The following is a 22,465-nucleotide window of genomic DNA, read 5'->3' on the forward strand; positions in this document are numbered from 1 at the left end:
TTATGGCAGAAGAGCTGTCAAGTGCTGGATTGGTCAAATTGACACTAATTGCATCAGTTTGTCTTTTTTCCTTTTAAATTTCATAGCCTCAGTTGGTTTCCTTATTTTTTCCCATGCCTTGAAGATTTGTTTCAAGATCTCTGAATTTTTAGTGCAATGTTAACTTCGTGCAATGGCATTGCTGGAGACATTTCTGGTTTGTGCCTGTGCCCGCACACGCATAGGAAGGCTGAGAAAGAAGTCAATAGCCGATCTTTTCCACAGGTGGAAAACGTTATCAAAACGTGAAGCTGATCCATTGTCAGCCTCTGACTGTGAAAACACCCCTCAGAGTCGCACTATATCCCCCCACTTCTTTCTAGCACAGTCAATCTCTTGTCCCACCACCATCTCATCTGCTCTGTCAGACAGGTTGCATAAAGCTCCACCTGTTCCTAGGACCTCCTTGCTATCCCCACCTGCCTCTGTAGAGTCAAGTAGATTTGATGGCTCTATCAAGAGCTTTACAGGTTTGTCTTTCTCCTGTAGGAGAATCAGAAAGTAGCCTGAAAGGAGGTAGAGAAGAAATAAAAGTTACAGTAAAGCTTTTGATTTTACTGCTTCTGTTTGTTGAAACCATATCATAAGTCTTGGTATAGCATGCCTTGGACGCCAAGTCTGAAAAAGGGTAGCAAGCAGGGGAAATCCTACTTCAAGGCAGGAAAGAGCGTGTGTCCTTTGGAGATCCTGGCTGGGCTTTACTTCCCAGATTTACCTTTCATGAAGCTTCCTGGAAACACAACAGACCAAAATCATCAAACTGATGATGCTTGCTTTCAAACAACTGTCAGTCCACTCCTGTGTTTTGTCAGATCCAGCTAACTTTCATGGGCTTTGAACCCTGAGAATTTCCTAGAGTTTCTGCAACAAGTTCAGCAATGAAGGTGTTTGGTTCAGCTGCAGTGAAATATTTTGATTCAAGACTTCCAGAGTTTCATTTCAATTGTGGTATTTCAGAATTGAATCCTTCAGAACTTTTGTTTTCCAAAACAACCTTCTGTTACGCTCAGAGACAGCAGTGCATGTTGAAGGAAGCCTGGGAGACCTAACTCAGAGACAGATGGGAGCAAGACCCTGCAAGAACCTGCCTTTGCCTAGCGTCCTCTGAGGGGGATTTCTGGGTACCACAAAGAGTATACAAAGGGTGCCCACAAAGCACAAGAAGTTATTATAGCTAGATAAATAGATCCACTAGTCTCCAGCAGAAAAATACCTTGTTTTCTTACCCTGCTCACCTCTGACAGGCACACAGGCGTTTCACCATTCCCTAACAGGGAGAACAGCACCAAACGACTGCAAACACTTGAACAACAGTGTCCTCATCTATAGCATCAGTGAGTGCTACTGGTTAGTTCTAGTGCTTGGATGTATCATGCATTGCAGCGCGCGCGTTTTTAAAGCCAAGTCTATCCATTTGGCCATTGTCTTCTAGTACCGAGGACACATTTGTAGTCTCATCCTCCTGTTGTCTACCTGGTGGAACGTACTGGGACGAGGACCACGCATGCCATCTTGGGTAGTCGGGCAGCTCATTGTTTTTGTGTACCGACACTGACAGTTTTCAAATGCTTTAGAAGAAGGTTCAGATGGGGAAAAAGAAGTCTACAGGGTGATAATGGAGTGCTCTGTCCAAAGAGGACTTGTGTTTCTGGCAGAGCTGCTTGGGAAACTCTCGCGTGAAAGCTTCTGAAACTCTCACCTGAACACTGCTCATAAGGAAGGTTTTGCAACCTGCACCTCAGAGCAGTGAGTCCCTTTTTTTTGGAATCAGCCCAGCAGCAAGGGTGACCTCCTGGAAACCATCTGCTTCTCGAGATCATCGTTCTGCCTGGTTTTAACACAGGGAATCAGATTCAGTTCTTATGTTTTACCTTCTGCTTTCCAAGCCAATCTTGGTCAAGTTTTCAAACTTTAGTAAAACCAGTAGCTCGTTAGAGACTTGTGGCAGAACTGTGAGATTTAGCCGCTCTTAACACAGGAAGATTTCAGTTTCTGCATTCTTTTTCACTTTGGTTTAGCACCTTGTCTGAAACCTTCCTTTTCAACGGGAGCTTTGCCAGAGGAGGTGTGTGATACTAGCTACAGCAGGGAGCATACCCTTGCCAGAGACGTTTGGGAGTGTGATCTGAAGTGGGCACATTAAAATACACATTTTTGGAGGTGTTTTCAGTTATATCCCTTTTTCAGATCGCTACAGGTTTGTTCTTTGTTGCTAGCACCCATCTGTTCTGAGCTGCTTGTCTGTCCTAGTTTTCTCCCCTGTTAATTCTCCATGTCAGCCAAATACAGCTTTCCTGCACTGATTCAAAATGAATGATTTCTGAGACCTTTTCCTTGGCTGCAATTGCTTTAAAAGCCAGTAGAATATCCTCACTCACTGAAGAACCACAGAAGCAATCAATCTGCAATGTCAAACATTTTCTATTCAGCCTTTATTAGAAGGTGAAGCATTGGTTGCACGCAGCTGTCATGATTACAGACAGCTTAGGACTATCTGGCATTCGTGATTTTAAACGTTAAAAACGTACTATCCACGTTAAAAGCCTCATCAGCACAAATGCTTTGTGTCACAGAATTGATTCCTGTTATCGTAGCACCTTTGCTGATGAAAATCACGTAGCTGATGTACTTTCTTTCCCCTCCTGAAAAATATTCAGAGCTTTGTTTACTTATTCAGCATGTGTTGTACAACGATGTGGGTGTGCAAGTGGAGTGGCAGAGATACAAAGGGTAAGTCTTCATTTGGACTTCTCATATTTGCTTGTTAAAACTGATTCAGGTTTGTGACAGTCCTGAATTTTGTTGGAAGAGAAGCCTGATTATCCTGCACCTCTCCCTAGACAGCCCTTTTGGTCACTGATGGACAGAGGGTTGATGAACATCTGAAATGACCCAGTGTGGCCACCTGTCAGTCTCAAGGTGTTGTGGGTGCACTCAGATTTCTTTCCATTATACAGAATAATTGGGTAAAGTAACCAGCCTGAAACACTAAGAACAGTTTTAAAGTTTCTGTTTCAATTTCTCTTCCTAGTGCTGGATAGAGCTACATACAAGCAAAAAGAACAAACCTTAAGAAGGGACAGAAAAGGACAGACTTACAGACTTTACACAATCCAATAACGAGAAGCTATTTCAATCGCGTTACCTAGTGAAGCTTGTTGATCTATTGATGCAAAATAAATGAACGAGCTGCACATGTCTACTTGTGTCTATCTGCTGGCCAGACCGTGAGCTCCAAAAGGCAATCAGTCACCAGCAGCCAGGACTCCCCTGTTCCCCTGCAGTGATTTGTCTTTCTTGGGCTTCTGCCACCAGGTTGGCTAGGAAAGCTAGCATCGCGTCAGCAATCTGTGCCAGGGCAGTGGTGGTCCCCACCTCTCTCTCTCAATCTCCTGTCCCTTGTGTGGCTCTCTCTAGCATCAAGAGGCATTGATGGAAAACCCAAGGCAGGAGAGCAGACACATACCGCTGCTTGTCTAGACACCGCTCGGAGCTGGGCAGGACAGAGGCCTTTCTGGGCAGTTCAATTCACCCTACTGGGGACATCTGAACTAGCCAGACCATTGCCAGCCCAGAGGTGTCTTCTTCTCTCTGAGGGCTGTGAACGAGGCCCATGGTGACTGACTCAGGTGTGGAGAGCCTGCAGCATGACCCTGAAGGTGAAAGGAAGGTTCCTCCATCTGTAGACACATTTCTGCAGGTCCTGCACACTCCTCTTTGGCATGCATTCGTGTTTTGGGATCTCACTTTGCTCTACCTTGGCTCTGCCTGCCATCTTCAGATCCTCAGCAGCTGTGGCTTTTATTCTGTTTTTGACAGCTTGTTTTCTCACTGAAAATGCTACTGGACAGTTTTTTCAAGTGCATTTGGGTGGCTGTGGAAAATAGTCTACGTAGAGACCTCAAACATTTACTTAATGTAAATTCCTAGTATAGCCATCGTCCCTTAGGACTCAGTAATGATGACAGATCTTTAGATCCTAATTCTTTGTGCTATGAGCAACTAACTCTGATTTACAAACTCAAACGTGCAAAGCAACTGCACGACCCAGTGCCTTGGCTTAGCACGCTGTTGGGAACGGTTTGCTGCTCAGCACACAGCAGATAATGGTTTTTGCAGGGGCCACCATGCCCAGGAACAGCAAGTGAGCAAGTTCAGCCCTTCACGCTTCTTCCCTTTGGGGTTAGACTGCTGCCAGCGTGGCTTTCCTGCACTGTCACATGCCGACATACAGACCATTTCAACAGAGGTCTCGGGCAGTTCCCAGAAGTTTCAGCTGCTGTGCCTTGCCAAGCTGAGTTTCCCAATCAGATTTTGCAGCTGACAACACCACAGTACCCACCACTCCCCTTATTAAGACATTTCTGTTCATAATTTTCCTTGCAAAGCCAAATACAGTACACTGTGGTGGGGGAAGATCAGCAGGACCGCTGACCTGTGCCTGCCTCACTGGCACAGCCCCAATGGAGAGATCTGGGAGGGTGAGACAAGAGTAGTGAGCAGTTTTCTCTCTGAGCCTGTCCCTCCGAGATGCCCCCGTGCCCCCTTACACTCGGTGCCGCACACGTTGGCACATGGCTCTGCAGCAGGAAAAGCCTTTTGGTGAGTACGTGCGGCTCTGTGAGAGCTCTGCCCTGGAAGACAGCTGACTCTGGCAGCCTGATCTCAGTCCCTACAGATGATCCCCCTCTAAGCACTAATCAGGGTTACCCTTTTCATTGCAGCTGTGTTTTCATTCTTCCTCCCAGTGAGACTCCAATGAAGGGCTCGTTACCTGGTGGAGGCGGCCGGTTGTTGCACCAGATTTTGCAGTGCGGTATTACTGCGATTACACCCTGCTTAGGCCTTCCAGGTTCACCTGGGCCATGGCACCAAACCTGCCTTAGCAAAGAAAGACCTTCAAAGACCTTCAGAAGACTTGTCAGTTTATTGCTGACATTACAACCAATATCCTACCATATCCAAATCACATTATTGAGCCCGTTGTAAGTGCGAGATAATGGAAGTTTTATGAATGAGTAATTTTTACTCGCTTGGATGAAACTTAGTCACCACAAAAGTGTACTTGGGAGAAACCTCTAAGCAGGCATGTGCCTCTACCATTTTCTCTCTCCTTGCAGCACAACTGTTCTTTCCTGCTAAGTCCTGAGCACAGCTTGCTGCCATGGCAGTCTCATGGCAGTCTCTCCCTCCCAACAGGGAGGGACTGGTGGGTGAGGTGAAACTTAAGGACAGCCTTGGCTGCAGTGACCACGACACAGTGGAGTTCAAGATCCATGGGGCAGCAAGGAAACCATTCAGCAAGCTCTGTACCCTAGACTTCAAGAAGGCGGACTTCGGCCTCTTGAAGCACCTGATGGGCAAAGTGCCGTGGGAGGTGGCCCTGGAGGGACAAGGGGCCCAGGAAAGTTGGTCCACATTCAAGGAGCACCTTCTCCAAGCTCAGCAGAGGTGCATCCCGACGAAGAACAAGTCGGGCAAAAAGACCAGGAGGCCAGCGTGGATGAGCAAGGAGCTCCTGGACCAACTGAAAATGAAGAGGTTAGCCTACAGAGGGTGGAAGCGGAGACAGATAGCCTGGGAGGAATACAGAGAAGCTGTAAGAGTGACCAGGGATCAAGTGAGGAAGGCTAAAGCCCTGAAGGAATTGAATTTGGCAAGGGATATAAAAAGCAACAAGAAATGCTTCTATAGGTATGTAGGGGACAAAAGGAAGTCCAAAGAGAATGTAGGCCCCCTCCGGAAGGATACTGGTGCTCTGGTTACCCGGGACATAGAGAAGGCTGAGGTACTTAATGAATTTTTTGCCTCAGTCTTCAATGGTAAAGCCTCTTGTCTTACCACCCAAGCTGTGGAAAGAACTAGCAGGGACTGTGAGGATGAACCACCGCCCACTGTACTTGAAGACCAGGTTCGAGAACATCTGAGGAACTTGAAGGTGCACAAGTCCATGGGACCTGATGAGATCCATCCGCGGGTCCTGAAGGAACTGGCGGATGAAGTTGCCAAGCCACTGGCTATTGTATTCGAGAAGTCGTGGCGGTCTGGCGAGGTCCCCGATGACTGGAAGAGAGGGAACATAACCCCCATTTTTAAAAAGGGGAACAAGGAGGACCCGGGCAACTACAGACCGGTCAGCCTCACCTCTGTGCCTGGCAAGGTCATGGAGCAGATTCTCCTGGGAACCATGCTAAGGCACATGGAGAGCAAGGAGGTGGTGGGTGACAGCCAACATGGCTTCACCAAAGGCAGATCGTGCCTGACCAACTTGGTGGCCTTTTACGATGGGGTGACAGCATCGGTGGACAAGGGTCGACCAATGGATGTCATCTACCTGGACTTGTGCAAAGCTTTTGACACTGTCCCGCACGACATTCTTCTCTCTAAATTAGAGAGTCATGGGTTTGATGGATGGACCACTCGGTGGATAAGGAATTGGCTCAATGGCCGCACTCAGAGAGTAGTGGTCAACGGCTCAATGTCCAAGTGGAGACCGGTCACGAGTGGCGTCCCTCAGGGGTCCGTGTTGGGCCCGACCCTCTTCAACATCTTTGTCGGTGACGTGGACAGTGGCATGGAGTGCACCCTCAGCAAGTTCGCCGATGACACCAAGCTGTGTGGTGCCGTTGACACGCTGGAAGGGAGGGATGCCATCCAGAGGGACCTTGACAGGCTGGAGAGGTGGGCCCGTACCAACCTCATGAAGTTTAACCAGGCCAAATGCAAGGTCCTACATCTGGGTCGTGGCAATCCCAGGCATAAATACAGACTGGGTGGTGATTGGATCGAGAGCAGCCCTGAGGAGAAGGACTTGGGAGTACTGGTGGACGAGAAGCTCAATATGAGCCGGCAATGTGCTCTTGCGGCCCAGAAGGCCAACCGCCTCCTGGGCTACATCAAGAGGAGTGTGGCCAGCAGGTCGAGGGAGGTGATTCTCCCCCTCTACTCTGCCCTTGTGAGACCTCACTTGGAGTACTGCGTCCAGTTCTGGAGCCCCCAACATAAGAAGGACATGGACCAGTTGGAGAGGGTCCAGAGGAGGGCCACGAAGATGATAAGAGGGCTGGAGCACCTTTCCTATGAGGACAGGCTGAAAGAGTTGGGGCTGTTCAGCCTGGAGAAGAGGAGGCTCCGGGGTGACCTTATAGCGGTCTTCCAGTACCTCAAGGGGGCCTACAGGAAAGATGGGGAGAGGCTGTTCAGGAGGGCCAGTTATGATAGGACAAGGGGTAATGGTTTTAAAATAGAGGGAGGTAGGTTCAGGTTGGATATTAGGAAAAAATTTTTTACTATGAGAGTGGTAGAACACTGGAACAGGTTGCCCAGAGAGGTGGTGGATGCTCCATCCCTGGAGACGTTCAAGGCCAGGTTGGACAAGGCCCTGAGCAACCTGATCTAGTTGGAGATATCCCTGTTCCTTGCAGGGGGGTTGGACTAGATGACCTTTGAAGGTCCCTTCTAGCCCTAACCATTCTATGATTCTATGATTCTATGATTCTATGGTACCCGTTTTGTTCTCTTAGAAGCTCTTTCCTGTGCTTTAACTTGACCGAAGCAGGGAAGCATTCAAGCCACAGTGCTGAGCATTAAAGACCTCCAGGAGAAAGCAGTCATGCTCACCTAGGGACCAGGAGCTTCTCCTGTGTCTGGTGAGACACCGCAGGCTCTATTTCAGGTACAGGTCAGGGCCAGGGGAACCTATGACTTGCTTTTAGTGTTGCAGAGACTTTCCCTGAGCATGACCCATGGGAACTACTTGTGGGAATGCTGGTTAACAGCAAGAGTGCCTGGTGATTCAGCTGTGTGTTGCACCAACAGCCAGGGTCCGTGTTGGGTTCAGTAGGGTGCCGGGTGGGTACCTGTCCCCCTGAGCTACCCCATGCCCGGCTGGTAGTGGCACTGAGGGTTTGGCAGCATCAGAGACATGGTAATGCAGAGAGCAGGAGGTGTCTGAGTCAGACCAGCTCGGTGGTCAGCTAACAAAGGTACGCTTCCCTATGTCTTGAGGGGAAAAAAAAAAGACCCAGCTGTAGCTGTATAAAGGGAAACACCAAGTATTTCCAGTATCCAGAAGGGTGAGTGGCCAGTGCAAAGCCACATATCAGCTGACAAACACAAGCAGTCACTTGCAAGTGTGAAGTGTAACTGACACAAAAAGCTGAGTGCCATGTTCCTTTTGAAAGTCTTAGCGACTCCTCTCTCATCGACAGGTTGCTAAGATGCCAAATTTCCTGGGAAACTGAGAAATAATCAGCTTTAAAATAAAGATAGCAGAGAACTCACTGATTGTGTCTTAGTTCTTTTATTATATTGAAAACCTGCATGGTACTAGTCTACTGAAAGAATGAAAGCTGTAAATAACTTTTCATCAGAAAGGAATCAATCCAAGATAAAAATGACCTAGAAATTGTAGCTGTTACAAACAATAAAGTCTGGGTTGAGACCTCGGCTGTTGTTTCCTGTTGGAGTACGTCCAAAGATCGCAAGGTTCTTGGCGGAAGTTAACAAGCTGGGGAGAGAAAGAGGAGAAGCAGATTAAGACACACATTTTCTCCACAAATTACACAAGGTGCTAGGGAGTGTTTTGCCTAGATGCAAAAAGGCAATTTTTTAGCAATTGCTTTGCCCCCGCCACATCCGTACATTTGTTTCCTAACTATGATTCAGATCAGTAAAATTAAATTACGGTGAATTGTCTCCAGTACGAAATACACTGTGAGGTGGGTTAGAATTGGCTGAGGCTATTGGTTATCTACATTAGATATGCTGAAATGTCAATCGTCATTAAAAAAACAGAAGTAGGAGATCAGAAATTTCTGTTAGGTTCATTCCCCATTTCCAAAGCAAAGCCTTTCATCTCTTGTGATAAAGTAGATATGGGTTTGGTAGGTGCACCTCTACTATTGCTTAGCCGAGGGCTCGAGCTCGCAACTGAGCCCAGGCTGCCCATGCAGCCTCATTGTCCACAGGTCCCTGTCCCAGCTGCATCTGAAACACCCACCCCTCTGTGCAAGACGATGCAAAAACTTTTTAGGGTTTAGCCACCTCTTCCCCACTCATGCCCTGGGTGAGGGGTGAGCTCTGCACCCACAACGGGAAGGCAGGGACACCCTGTTGCGCTCAATCCCTCAAGCACGGCCTCTGGCCATGCCGGGCTGGCACGGCACGCCGAGCACCATGGGACCCCCCAGGAGCCGCGGCGAGTCCACAGGGATGCGGGGGACAATGTCTCATGCAGGACGTTACCTTCCTCCACGACACGATGGTAGAAGCACCAGGGGACACCAGCAGGATGTGCCCTGAAGCAGCACCCCCTCCTTTTGCACTGCACAGCTGAGATGCCAGGGAAGCCGCAGTTTATCCTGTTGCGAGCATCCTCGGAACATACTTTCCTAACTGCGTAAAGGGAAAATGAAGGAAGGAAGGAGGCCATGTTATTTCATGGTCTGTTTACCTGGTGGCATAATTCACGAATAAAAGGCAGGCCATGAAGGTGAGGTCACTGAGCAGACAGGACAGCCTTGATGACCTTCTCCACACCGATTTCAGGCAGCAGGGTCACCCAAAGCCTTACCACGCCTGTTAGGCAAAACTAAATATCAAGGGGTGAGAAATTGCTGCTGCACCCCAGGGGTCAGAGGGGGCAAAATTTGCCCCTAGAAGTGCCTGTCAGGCAGAAACTCAGCTTTACCTTTCCCAGATCCAGCAACAGGGTCAAGAGCCAAATGTATCCCGTAACGATGCCATAGACACTAGGCTCAGACCAGGGTATTTTCTTGACCTGCCCCAATGCTAAACCCCGAGCAACCTGGCTAATGCGAGGAGAGGAAAACCCAGCCTCTTCAGCGTGCCAATTTGAGCTGGAATATGGAAATGGAGGTAGGCCATTTAGGAGCTCCTCTGGGCAATTAAAAGTAAAATCACAGATAAAGAGGTTATACTATCTGGCCTGACTAATTCGGTTTTCCTCTCCTGAAACAGTTCTGCTCAGAAAAGCAATTCTATGAAAATGACACTGTAAGCTGCTGCCATTCGTTTTTTTAAATTTTAATGAAATAGTACTCAAAAGCAAATTATTTTTTCCCTTTGACAACTCAGAGCTCGATTCATATCAAGTTCTTTTACTGGGTAACATTGCCTTTGTGCCCTCAATTCCTCGCATTTCACCTGTGCCAATGCTGAGATCGCCCTGAAGTTCTCCTAAGAAGGAGCCGTGCAGTCAGCCCGGCAAACGTAGCTTACATTCAGCAGTTATGTACAATACACATCCAGCCCTTGAAGGGCTGGGAGAGCGGCTCCTACCCTCTCTGAGAAAACCAAGGCAAAAAATGGAAGCAGGACTTCAGAAGCTTTAGAAGAAAGAATCTAATTGGGAAAAGGATTTCCCCTGGAATATTTCGGAGATTTCATTAAATGAAGACTGGGACGAAAAATGAGAGAGAAAATAAGAACCACCAACTGGAATTGTGCGGGGAAACAGGAAGGAAGTACCAATTATCAAAGCAGGCTGGAGAAAAGAGCAAAAAGCCTAGAAGTTACCGCATGTTTGTTGTCTTTTGTATGGGTGTCAAACAACTACAGATGGACTCATCTACTGAGGACTTCCTGATTTCTTTGACATGAAGTGCTAAAGTCCTCCTGAGTCACATAGAAAACTCATTTAAATAAGTGCTGAGGATCGCTTGCTCCACTGATGAACAAGACCAGAACCAGCAGTGAAATGTTTTTGAATGATTGGCATGGGTTATTTGGTAACTAGAAGCCTGAAGAAAGAGAAAAAATCTTGTGTTAAGAGAATGAGACAGAAGATTGATGAGCAAGCAAGGTTTGACTTTGCATTTTGCTACCAGTGGTCTTCTAATAGAGGTTTGTGCTCACTTGGTTGGCCTAAGAAGAAAAGCAGAGCTGCTCCTCGTTGTACACAGTTCTGCATAACCAAACACTAGGTGAATCAGTGTTTCTGGTGGAGATATTACCTTTCTTTGTTTTAGGAGTAAAGCACCAGGGAACGCTGGGGACTGAAGCGTTGAAGCAGCATCCAGCTTTCCTGCACTCCGCTGCTGAGATTCCTGGGTAGCCGCAGTTCTTCCGCTCCCTGGGGGCCAGTTTACACTGACATCTCGCTGTTCAGGACAGAAGTAGCACGTTACTGGGAGTCAGTTTGTATACTTGTTAGCCGAGGTGCATTTATCAGGTGTCCACTGGGACAGTGATCTTGCCCTAGACACTGTCTGTCTTTGCAAGCGCACATTTTCCATCGCTTGCTTAGGCCAGAACTAGTGTGGTTTAAAAGCTGCTGTTGGTAAAAAGACAGCAGGGGAAATACTGGACCCTTTTACAGCTGAGGTCAAACTCTCACCAATTTCAGCACGAGTTGCAAACCTGTGGTCCCACTTGCGGCCAACCCAGCCCAACACACAGCAGGGTCTGTGGACTTCAAACAGACCACATCAAAGGGTAAAAAAACCAAAACTTCAAATGTCCTGCTAGTATATTGTTGCTGCTTTGCCCATCTCGTCAAGAAAGAAAGAGTTAAGGGTCCAGTGTATATTCGAACAGGTGTAAAAATACAAAATCTTTGCATTATTGTCGGGTGACCATAAAACCACAGGATTACATAGTTGCAGCTATACTTTTAACATTTTAAGTCTACTGCACAGTCATCTGCAAACAAAATATTCTGGAGCTGTCCCTAGGTGTCTGCCATTGAATTACTTGCTTACCAATTCTTAAGTTGCCTAAATGACTTTATTGACAAGGCAGATGGACTTTTTGGAAATTCTGTAATTGTATTCATATGGCCAAGCAGCATAAAATACATGTCAGAAGACCATTTAGACAAAGCTAGCTCCTGTTCCAGTCCTGGTCCTGTTCTAGCAAGCTCCTGGGCACATCTGTCCCTCTGCGTTTGTAGCAGGTTCCTGGTTATTCCACCAACACAATAGCTCACCCACAGTCTTTTTTATTTTGCTATGGCAAAATGTTTCTCTGAAAAACATCTCTGAAAAAAGTAAACTCCAACTTTGGTAATAGTACCAGATCAAGACATTTTCTGTCTGATATGTAAACTGGAGACATGCTCTTGCTGCAGTTACAATCAGTAGGATCAGGCCCACATACATACCTGTGACCATAACGGCAGATGAATGTACTTACTTGGTGCTGTCTTTCCCTCTGCCAAGGTGCTGAGGGCTACAATGAGGATGACGGAGAGCACACAGATCACTTTGAGATCCATCGCTCTTGGAAGGCAGGCGGAAGAGAGGTGCTGCTCTCCCTTGGAGCAACTCATTTTATATGCTCCTCATGTTTGCCTGGCAAGGTCTGATAACATTGTTCCACCCAATGCTTCACCCAGAGGTTGGGTTTTCTTTTATTTAATTAGGAAATGTTGCCATGCATAGTTTGATATCCCTGAGATAAATTTCTAGGCTCCCTTGATCTATTGATCACTTATCTATTATGTACCTATAGATAGGTATCTATTACGTGATCCCATAATCTATTAATTGGACATCACTGCATGCGTCTGGCAACTCCAGCTGATTTCGTTGCCATTAGAGTTATTTCAGAACTCTGGGCAGCTTTAAACGTTTGCCACTACTGAAAAATATGTACATAGATTTCCCATCCAAGTGTATCTTTTCTGCCTGAATTTTTCCCTGGCCTTAAGGATTTGGTTACACTTGCTCTGAAATGCAAAATGCAGGAGGGCTGGAGGTGTGACACCTCTGACCTTCAGGAGACCACAGGGCAAGCCGTGCTGGGGACCCGAGAACTGCTGTGATGAATTGAAGAAATACGTAAACGGAGAAAGTGGAAGGTGTGACTGTGAAATACCAAGCCCGGCTGAGGCTACTGTTTGTTTCCACACATGAGGCAATCTACATCAGTTTGGAATAGGAAAGGAAGGTAAGATCAGCGGGAAAAAAAAAAAAAAAAAACAACCAACAACAAACCAAGAGAGATAACAGCATAAAGAGACTCAAGAGAGGAGTGTCCCATCTGCCTGGTCCCCAGAGCAGATTATTGCTTCACAACCCATCCGATACCACAAGCACATGACTTACCGAAAACAAACTTCTAAAGCACCAACTTGGACCTGTTAATTTCCCAATTGCTTTCCTCCTGGTTTCAGAGGTGACCTCTAATGCAGCCTTCGGGCTGTGTCAGGACAATGGGTCTTGTGGCTTGGACTGCCCAGTCAGGCTTTAATCTGCCTTTTTCTACCATTTACTGTAACATTTCTTAACTTCTAGCTACTTCCCAATGCTTGAACACAAGCAGAGCAGTGCCAGGGAGGGGGAGACAAGCAGCAGGATGGTGGGACCATCTCTGCACCCTCCCCAAAGGAGGCACCTGCAGAGAGGGCAGAGCTGGCCGCAGCCCCCCATGCTCTGAAGTGTCCCTTTTCCCAGGGAAAAACCACTGAGGAATTCTTCCTGTTCATCACCAGAAAAGGGATTCAATGCATTTTTTTTGATCTTGGACAGAATTGTGTCTTCATGCCTATGATTATTATATATAAGTTTGTTTTGTGCCTCTTTCCTTGACAAAGTTCAAGGCAAAACATTTTAACATCTACGGTTGTGTTTTGAAGGTAATTATTTGCTGAAAAGTATTTTGAACCTTGTAGGAAAGATCTTGGTCTACAAAGGAAAAAATAATAGAGCTCATTTTCCTTTAACTTTTTAAATACTTTATTTATGCCAATGTCTATTTAAGATATTGATGGCATTTCTCATTGGAAGTCCTGATTCATAAACCAAATGTTTTGTGTATCTTTCATTTCACAAGATCCCAAGCTATGAACAGAAGAGGACTCAGCAGTTCGTATCACACCTATTACCTCCATCACTGGGAGAAAACATCAGATTTAAAACTTAAAAATCCAGTTTTATCCTTACGTGCAACATCAACAGTGCTCCCAAATGTCCACCACCATGCCTGGTCCAGCGAAGTCATTAGCAACTTTTCCATGTTGTGTATTTTTTGGGTGTATTTTTCTTCTCAACGTGCAGGGGGTGAGATCGGCTGAAAAGTTGTCCATGCACAAAAGGAAAGAAGTCATCCCAAGGGGGGGGGACCCTGAGGCTTTCAGACCTCCATGGAGTTCTCAGTAGATTATCGGCCCATCGCGTGAGTCAGGTGAAAGTGCTGATAACACGTGTTCCTCCTGCCTCTTACTGGGCATTAATTAAGTCCTTATCTGTGGGCTGTCACTTCTTGGGCCCAGTCCCAACTGCGTGCACAAAGGCCAATCTACCGCTGAACTTCTTGCTGCGGAAAGAGCGCTTGATTGGCATCTTAAAACAAACACTCCGAAAGAAATAAGCTTCTTGCTTTTTGCCAGCGGATTACTTCAAGATCTTTAATATGTTTATATAGCAAAGCCTTGAAAATTATCTAGGGTTTACCTGTAAATGTGTTTTCTTTCCTGAGGCCAGCGCATACCAAGACTTTTTGGTGACTCGATGTAGGGTGCCCAGGCTCTGAGAGTGCCACGACCAGAAGGGGCTTGGAGGGCTCCTTCGTCCTCTCCAGCCTCCGTGTCCTCCCTCACCACACTCCTCCAGTCCCACGGGGCTTTTAGCTGAGCTGTGGTGCTCTCACTTCCTTCTCAGCAAGGAAATGAGAAATCACCATGGCTGGTATGGACCTTCTTGCTGCTGGTCAGTAGCAGGCTGCAACTTTTTATTCTGATATTGCAGAACTTCTAAAGGATGTGGGTATTTTTTTCTTTTTCTTTTCACTTAAAAATAAAGAACCAACAACCAACAGTACAAATTAGTTTTTCATCCTAAAGGAAGCTTTTTGTCCTAAAGGGAGCTTTTTGTCCTAAAGGGAATTTCCTTTTGTGGAAACTTAGTATAAGTTGCTGACCTGATAAATCTACCATTGGGGCTACACCACCGCATGTGAGCCCAGAAAATAAATCCTAAGTTTTGAGTGCTCCCCAAAATACATTGTCATAAAGGAGAAAAAAATCAGAGACAAAGGAAAGGGGGAGTCTTCAGCAATTTTGCTCCTTCTAGCTGTGTGAGGGGTCCTCAGCAGGAGAGGAGAGTCAGGAGCAGGGATAGTCAGATAGCATCACTTAGGTGAACCTCACTCCATGCCATTCATTCACTGCAATACTGATTTTTATGAGAGTGTTTCTAGAAACCATAGTGGTGATCAATACTCTCCTTCCCTATCGTTAGGCTTTCTGTTTGCCTTGCTTCACGGCAGCCACTGGTGCGCTGCTGTATCTCCTTTTGGAGATACATGGGTGTGGTGTGGGGAACAGACAGTTAAACAACATTAAAGGGTGTATTTTTCAGGATGTTCCTCCCATGGAGCCCATAGGACCGTGCCGTGGGGCTGCTCTACCATGATGAATTATATGGAAGGTTTGCATACAGAGGTTTCAGCATTGGACTCTCAGAGGCAGAGGGATGTATCTTGACCTGGGGTCCCTGCGACGACCCTGTTGAGGCAGAGAGCGGGGCTAGGGGCTGACATGACTCTGCCCACAACAGCCCCATGGGGTCTGGACAACCCTCTGCAAGGACTCACAGCACCCTTGAGTGACTGCTAGCCCTTGTCTTTGTCCTGGTGCCAAGGGTGAAGCAGGGACACCGGCAAGGGCAGGGACAGCGAGGGGCTGGGATTCTCAGGGTTCCCTGTACCTCCTGGGAGCCGCACACAGAGAGCTGCAGTCCTGGCCGCAGGCTTTGTGCAATGCCTGTGCCCCAGGATCGTCCTCTCCCTGTGTCGGGAGGTCCCAGCCATCGGCTCGCACAGCGAGTGCGCGACTCAGACCTGGTGTTTATTTTGGCAATAAGGAGGTGAGGTGATTCCCCCACGCAGCTTGCGGCAGCGCTGCCCGGAGGAGTGGGCGAGACTGTGAACAGCCAAACCACATACAGCCAAACCATGTACAGCCAAACCACGTACAGCCAAACCACGTATAGCCAAACCATGTACAGCCAAACCATGTATAGCCAAGCCACGTACAGCACGGTGCTGTCAGGAGCCGTGCCTTTGTGTGTTATACACAGGGAACCTGCACAGCAGGCAGCTGCTGTGTCTGTGGGCAGGGTCTGGGCTCCTGACACGGGGACTTTCATCTGAGTGTGCCTCTTTGGATGAGATGCTGTGGCTGGAATTAGGGACATGGGTCTCTTCCAGCTACTGCCCTGCAGATCCTTGTGTTTTCAATTGGCATGTTGCCACATGCCACTTGTCCTTGCAAGGCATGGTACAGCAACGAGCTTCCTTGCTGCTCTTCTTAACACCTAGAGAAAATTAAATACAGGTAAATACAGTAGGGGAATGGATTTGGAGCTGCAGGTTTCTGCATGCAGCAGAGATCCAGTCCTTCCCAATCCCTGGTGTAAATTAGAGTTACTTGGAGGTTAAATAACTTGTAACAGAAACTTTAAGTGATGCTGCAGTCAGTTCCTGATGTTCCTTCCTGTTCCGAGCCCATACTCATTTATTTCTGTGCCAAATACATCTGAGAATGGGAACTTCAAGAGGCCAGTAAGTTTGCTGGGATTGTGCAGGAGCGAGCATTTGAACAGAAGCAAAAATATCAGGAAGATATTTCCAGTAAGATTCACAGCTCAGTGTCTGTATCATGGACTCAGATTTGTATTGGACTTCCCTAGCAGAGGCTATTCTCTAGCCCACGTAGGAAATCCCCGTGGTTTTGAAGCTTAAATGTCAATATTTTGAGTGTGCGTGGGAGGTGTTTAACCATGTTATTTTTAGATATAGGTCTGTTGTAAAACAGTAGGCAGGAGCTATGCTGCAGCTTGGAGGTGTCTGTGCAGAGCTGTACGACCTGTGCTGCTGGCTTGAGTCACACTTGCTGGGCATGGACTGGGGCTGGTGTTCCCTTTTTCTTTCAGGGCAACCCCCATTTCAGAAGCAACCAGCCAAGCAACACTTCACAGGGAAGCTTAAAAATACCCCATCTGGGAAAACACAGCCAGACCTAACTACAGTGCATGAGACTCTAAAGCTTGAACCTGTGCATGTTGTTAAATGGAGGCTGAAATATAGGACAGGTGAGATTTTTGGAAAAACTTAAACACTCAGTTATAAAGATAAGCCCCTGGGCTCCAGCGAAAGGTTTTGCAATGCTCCAGTTGGTTGCTACCTGGCTTACTTTTTCAAGCCACGTTATAGAGAAACCTGTGGCATAAAAACGTCAATCATCAGAGCAGGGGCAGATATGTGTCACCAGGGAAAATGGGGGAGGCACCAAGCCCGGAGAAATTGGATGCAGAGAGGAACTCTGTGACCCTCCTGTACACCTGAGTTTGGATGCAGGTTACTGCAGCAGACAGTGTCCCACTACACTTCTTGTACACTACACTCCCCAAGATGCTAAACTCACTCTTGGCAGGACAAAATCTGAGCAGGTTTGGAGAAGGAATTGCAGAAATAGAAAGAAGCATTGAGAAGAAAGTAGTAGAGATGAGGTACTATATGGTTTCTGATGACCTGTTGTGTAAGGTGTGTTGATCCAGCTTGGGACCAGTGAGCCAAGCCTGTCATTTCTGGTGTAAATGAAGGAGAGGGTCATCTGTCTCCCATGTTTTTTAACTAGATGAGTTAGCACACAAAAGCCCTCAAATCAGAATGTTATCTGCTTATCTACCAAATAACACTGTGGGTTCCAAAAATAAACAGAGAAAACCCTACATCACAGGACAGTTCAAAGCAACCATTGAGATCCACTGCTTTGATAAACATACCTTCCTGAGATAGACTAATGCAGGTGCCAAAACCAACTTTAACCTGCTGGGTACAGAATCCTGCAGGGAAATTTTATAAAAGAATATGTCAGTTCTACAAACCAGAGAGACAGGGCTGGAGGAGGGCTTCTGTCACATTCCTGTGGCCAACATTCTTGCACAAGGTAAAACAAAAAAAAATAATTACCTGAAGTTAATGAAATATGTAACTCAGACCTGAGTCAGACCTGTAAGCCTGAATTTCAACATTTCAAACAATCCAGAAAGTTTTGGTTGCAAGTGCAAAGCTCAGTGTCAATTTAGAAATACAGATCGGAGCCTGTTATTTTTCCTAATGCTCCTGGGTTCTCCAAGCAGTCCGCGATAATCTGCACTGACAGCGTTCACCTTTTTTTTTTTTTCACAAGCACCAAAGCAACACCAGAAAATGCATATCATTCCTGAGATGAACTGGGGACCAGCCTGTGGAGAAAAGGACACACTGGCTGTAACTGGCAAGGCAGGGAAAGATGTCTTTAATTTCTTTTCTAGACCCCATCAGTTTTGCAGTGACCCTGAGAGGGGGAGAAACTCTTGAATTGGGCCTGAGAAATGCAGATGTGGTTCAAGATGTGGCCATTGAAAGATATCTTTATGATAGCAGTTGTGATGTATTCCAGTTTACCATGCCCCAAGCAATAAAAAAGCGCCCAAATTCTGTTCTATTACTTTTTAGAAAGGGAAACATATAAGCCAGAGTGACTTATTAAATGTAACTTGAAGAATAAAATAGGTGAAATGTTCACAAATAGCAGGGTGATATTTGAAGATACATTATGAAAGACTCAGTGTAAATATTTACCATCAAACAAAAAATATGAAAAGGATGTCCTCAGGCACACATATAGACCCAGAATAACTAAATCATAGCGTAAAGGAAGCTACTAGAAGAAAAAAAACTTTTTTTCAAAACCAAATAAAGAAAACAGAAAAAAAAGTCTGACCTCAGGAAAGTAAAATCATAAAGAGGCAAACAAATAACTTCTTTTAAGATAGGAGAGAAAGGTCAGTAATGACAAGGCAGAGGAGAGTATTTTTGTTATTCAACATACTCATAAATGATCAGGAAAGCTTGGTGAATAATGAGGTGATGAATATGCTGATGATTCAGAATTATTTTTCATATTTTTCAAAAGTGCAGGTAACTGAACAGTTGCAGAAATATCTTGAGAGACTGACTGGGTGATAAATGGCAAATGAAAGGCAGAGTGGGTAAGTGCAAAGTGAAGTGCATGGAGGAAGAGTAAACTAATTACATAAACACAAAGATGGGCTGCAAATTAGCTGTTGTCACTCAGATAGCTTTGCATCACTGTGGATATGCCAAGTGAATATTCAAAGTGTCAAAAAGGCAAATTGAGTTTTAGTAACTATTAGGAAAGGGACTGAGTATAAAGCAGCAAACATAATTTTGATACTGCTGCAACCCCTGCTGTTCCCCTGCCTGCATCACTCTGTGACGTTCTGGTTGCCCCAAGCCAAAAAGGAGAAAGTGTAGTTAGATGAGATGCTGAGAAAAGTCCTCTGGCTCATGGGAACAACGAGCTATGAAAAAAGATTTTGAAGAGCGTAAGGATCTCAGAAACTAAGCTGTCACAAGACAGCCGGGGAAGTTTTCTCCTGGATAAATGGTGGAGTAACAAGCAGAGGGTGAGAGCCCATGGACGGTTTTCACTGCAGGGAGAGGGCACGAGGAGGCTCCTGCAGAGAGGTGTGCTGGGACCTTTGCAGCTTAACAAACTTGTCAACCATCTGGAAGAGGAGGCAAGAGGGTAAAATTTGTTGACAATACCATATTTCTGTGGTGGCAAAGATATGAGCCAGTTGCTCAGGTGGATTGTGCAAAACTGAATGACTGCAGAATAAGATGGCAGGTGATGCTTAATGTCCGTAAATATGAAGTGATGCACACTTGAGAAAGGAGAAATCCTACCTTTTCAAATAAAATGATGGGCCCTGAGCTGATTACAATCACTCAGGTGCACATGAATGCTATGTAAGTATGACATGAGCATATGGAGGATAACAGACAGTTTTATGAAAACACCAGCTCAGTGCTTAGCAACCGTGAGAAGAGCAAACGGCAGGTTAACAATTATTAGACAAGGGACAGAGAATCACACAGATTCACACTGTTATGCCATTTTATAATCCCACAATACAGCCACTTTTTCTTGCTGTGTTCTCAGTCTCCAAGCTGTAAAAGGTCCCTTGACAGGGACAGCGGTGTGGGACAGCATCCACACCAGGAATGACCACGTACACTAAGTCCCTTCAGGCTGTAAGGTCCATACGGGTCACAGGAGGCAGAGCTCATTGTCTAACATAAAAGTCTGACCGCCTGAGTGGCAGATTCAAAGCACGTTAAGGAAGACAGATCTCCACCAAGCACGTGAGTACGATACAGTTCAGCTGCGGAGCTCCCTTCTGCAGGATGTTCTGGATGCTAAAACTTCACACGGGTCTGAAAAACAATTGGATGAACTAAGAAGAAAACTTGTTTGGGGCTATTAAATTGCTAAACTATAGGTCTATCTCAGGAAATGTCTAAGCCGCAAATCACTGGAGGTTGGAAGAGCATTCTGGGAAAGTACCACTGCCCGTTTGACTACTTTTGCTGCTCTTGAGGACAGGACACTGGCTGGCTGGACTTTAACTAATGTTAATCATCATTTCTCAGAACACAATAACCAGAAGGCATTTAATGAAATGATCATAGAATCATAGAACGGTTTGGGTTAGAAGGGACCTTAAAGATCATCTAGTTCCAATCCCCCTGCCATGGGCAGGCACACATTCCCATAAATCAGGTTGATCAAAGCCTCATCCAACGTGGCCTTGAACACTTCTAGAGATCGGGCATCCACAGCTCCTCTGAGCAACCTGTTCCAGTGCCTCACTACCCCGAGAATGAAGAATTTCTTCCTTAGATCTAATCAAAATCTTTCAGTTTAAAGCCATTGCCCCTTGTCCTATCACTACATGCCCTTGTAAAAAGTCCCTCTCCAGCTTTCTTGCAGGCCCCCTTTAAGTACTAGAAGGCTGCTAGAAGGTCTCCCCAGAGTCTTTTCTTTTCCAGGCTGAACAGCCCCAACTCTTTCAGTCTGTCTAGATGAAGCATGGGTTGTAAATGAGAAGAATATGGGAGGGAGGGATGCTCACAGGTGCAGGGAAATGCATTGCCCATGGTACAGTTGGCGAGGGGTACAAGCAGGCCACCACATCTCACCTGCGCCTGAGACAGGGGATGGGGAGGCACTGAGACCAGTCAGCAGCTCCAAACACTGATGTGCTGAGGGCAATGGCACGGAACAGCTGATAAATACTGCCTGTATTGTACCATTTTAGCATAATTCGTCCACTAATGTCAGAGCAAGTGGTAACAGAAATTGGAGCACGCAGGAATTCGTAGCTGTTAATCCTGCAAGCTAAAGGTAAACGTTCCCCTTTTAGTTTTCTTGCAGCTTCTTAGATCAGAGTGAGAACTCTGGTTTTCACCTTACAAGTCAAGGACTGAATATTTTTCAGGACAGATGAGAAAAATAATTCCGTCGTTCTCATTCGCTACTATGGGAACAGTGGATGATCAGAACTTCGAAAACCAGGCAATGCAGCCAAAGGGCTGTAAGGTTATTTCTGGCACAAACAGCTAAAGAGAGAAATAAAAATGAGAAATTCTTGAAATGGGAGAAGCAGGAAACCTAGGAAATAATAAGTGAGCCTAAGACATCACGTTCACATGGGAGGAAAAGGTCATTTCAGAGAAGTTTTTTGCCCTAGCTGTTTCAAAAGCAGATAGCAAAAAGATCTGCCTAAACTGCTGTCTCCAACTAATGGTGAGGACTGGAGAAGGCTCAGAGGGAGGTACGGTGTGGCAGAGTCTGCAGAAAAAATGAGAGGGCAGAAAGTGACCCGGCCTGGCTCAGCGGAGCTGCTAGCACAAATTACCTACTGTGGGGCAGAGTGGAGTCAAAACAGTGGCTGCTTTTAGCAAGTTTCAGTGGTTGCTGTTTTCACTGATGACAGTGAGTGGAGGAAATACTGGCCAGGAAGTGTTTCTTCTGTACCAATTAAACGTCGTTAAAAATAGAGGAAGAAATATTAAGCTCTAATGTTACCAAGACTATATGAGGATTAACAGGAGAGGTACTTCAGGGGACAACCATCTCTCTATATAGTTAAACTCTTCAAAAGAGTTAAAATACTGAATGAAAAAAGTAGATTTGATATTTTCGACTTTCAAGAGAAAAAAGGTGGCTAGCTATAAAATTCCTTCGAAACTTTCCTTTCAAGAATTTTAAAGAGAGTGAGCTTGTGAAGTGAACTGCAAAGTTTTGGCAAGAATCAGAAAAGGAAAAAAAGTATTTTCCTCCTCTTGAAACTAAAAAATCTTAATAAGAACATTTTTCTTAACTGTATTTTTATAATGCTTTACTGCAGGTGAGAGCATTGCAGAAGCCACAAAAGTCTTTAGCTCGGGTCTGGATGAGCACGTTGGTGGTCTCCAGCTGGGATGAAGGATGCCATAGCAGATGAAATGATACCTGAGGCTGCCCTCACTGCATCCTGCTTTCCCAGTGTAACCTGATAAAAGCCGATGCAATGCATCGGACTATAGCTGAGGCACAAGAACTAGA

The 22,465-nt window shown here is 46.0% G+C and overlaps 1 protein-coding gene across 1 annotated transcript; it reads right to left on the reverse strand.

Annotated features, from left to right (window-relative positions):
* Window positions 1-327: 327 nt before the first annotated feature.
* On the reverse strand, window positions 328-12,277 carry LOC104373000 (uncharacterized). The gene is made up of 4 exons (XM_009978809.2): window positions 12,196-12,277; window positions 11,016-11,162; window positions 9,286-9,435; window positions 328-545 (listed from the first exon to the last, which is right to left on the reverse strand). Exons 1-4 carry the CDS (start codon window positions 12,275-12,277, stop codon window positions 328-330), a joined length of 597 nt encoding a protein of 198 aa, XP_009977111.2.
* Window positions 12,278-22,465: the final 10,188 nt, after the last annotated feature.

The sequence above is a fragment of the Tauraco erythrolophus genome, chromosome 1 (assembly GCF_009769465.1).
Source record: "Tauraco erythrolophus isolate bTauEry1 chromosome 1, bTauEry1.pri, whole genome shotgun sequence".
Classification (NCBI taxonomy): domain Eukaryota; kingdom Metazoa; phylum Chordata; class Aves; order Musophagiformes; family Musophagidae; genus Tauraco; species Tauraco erythrolophus.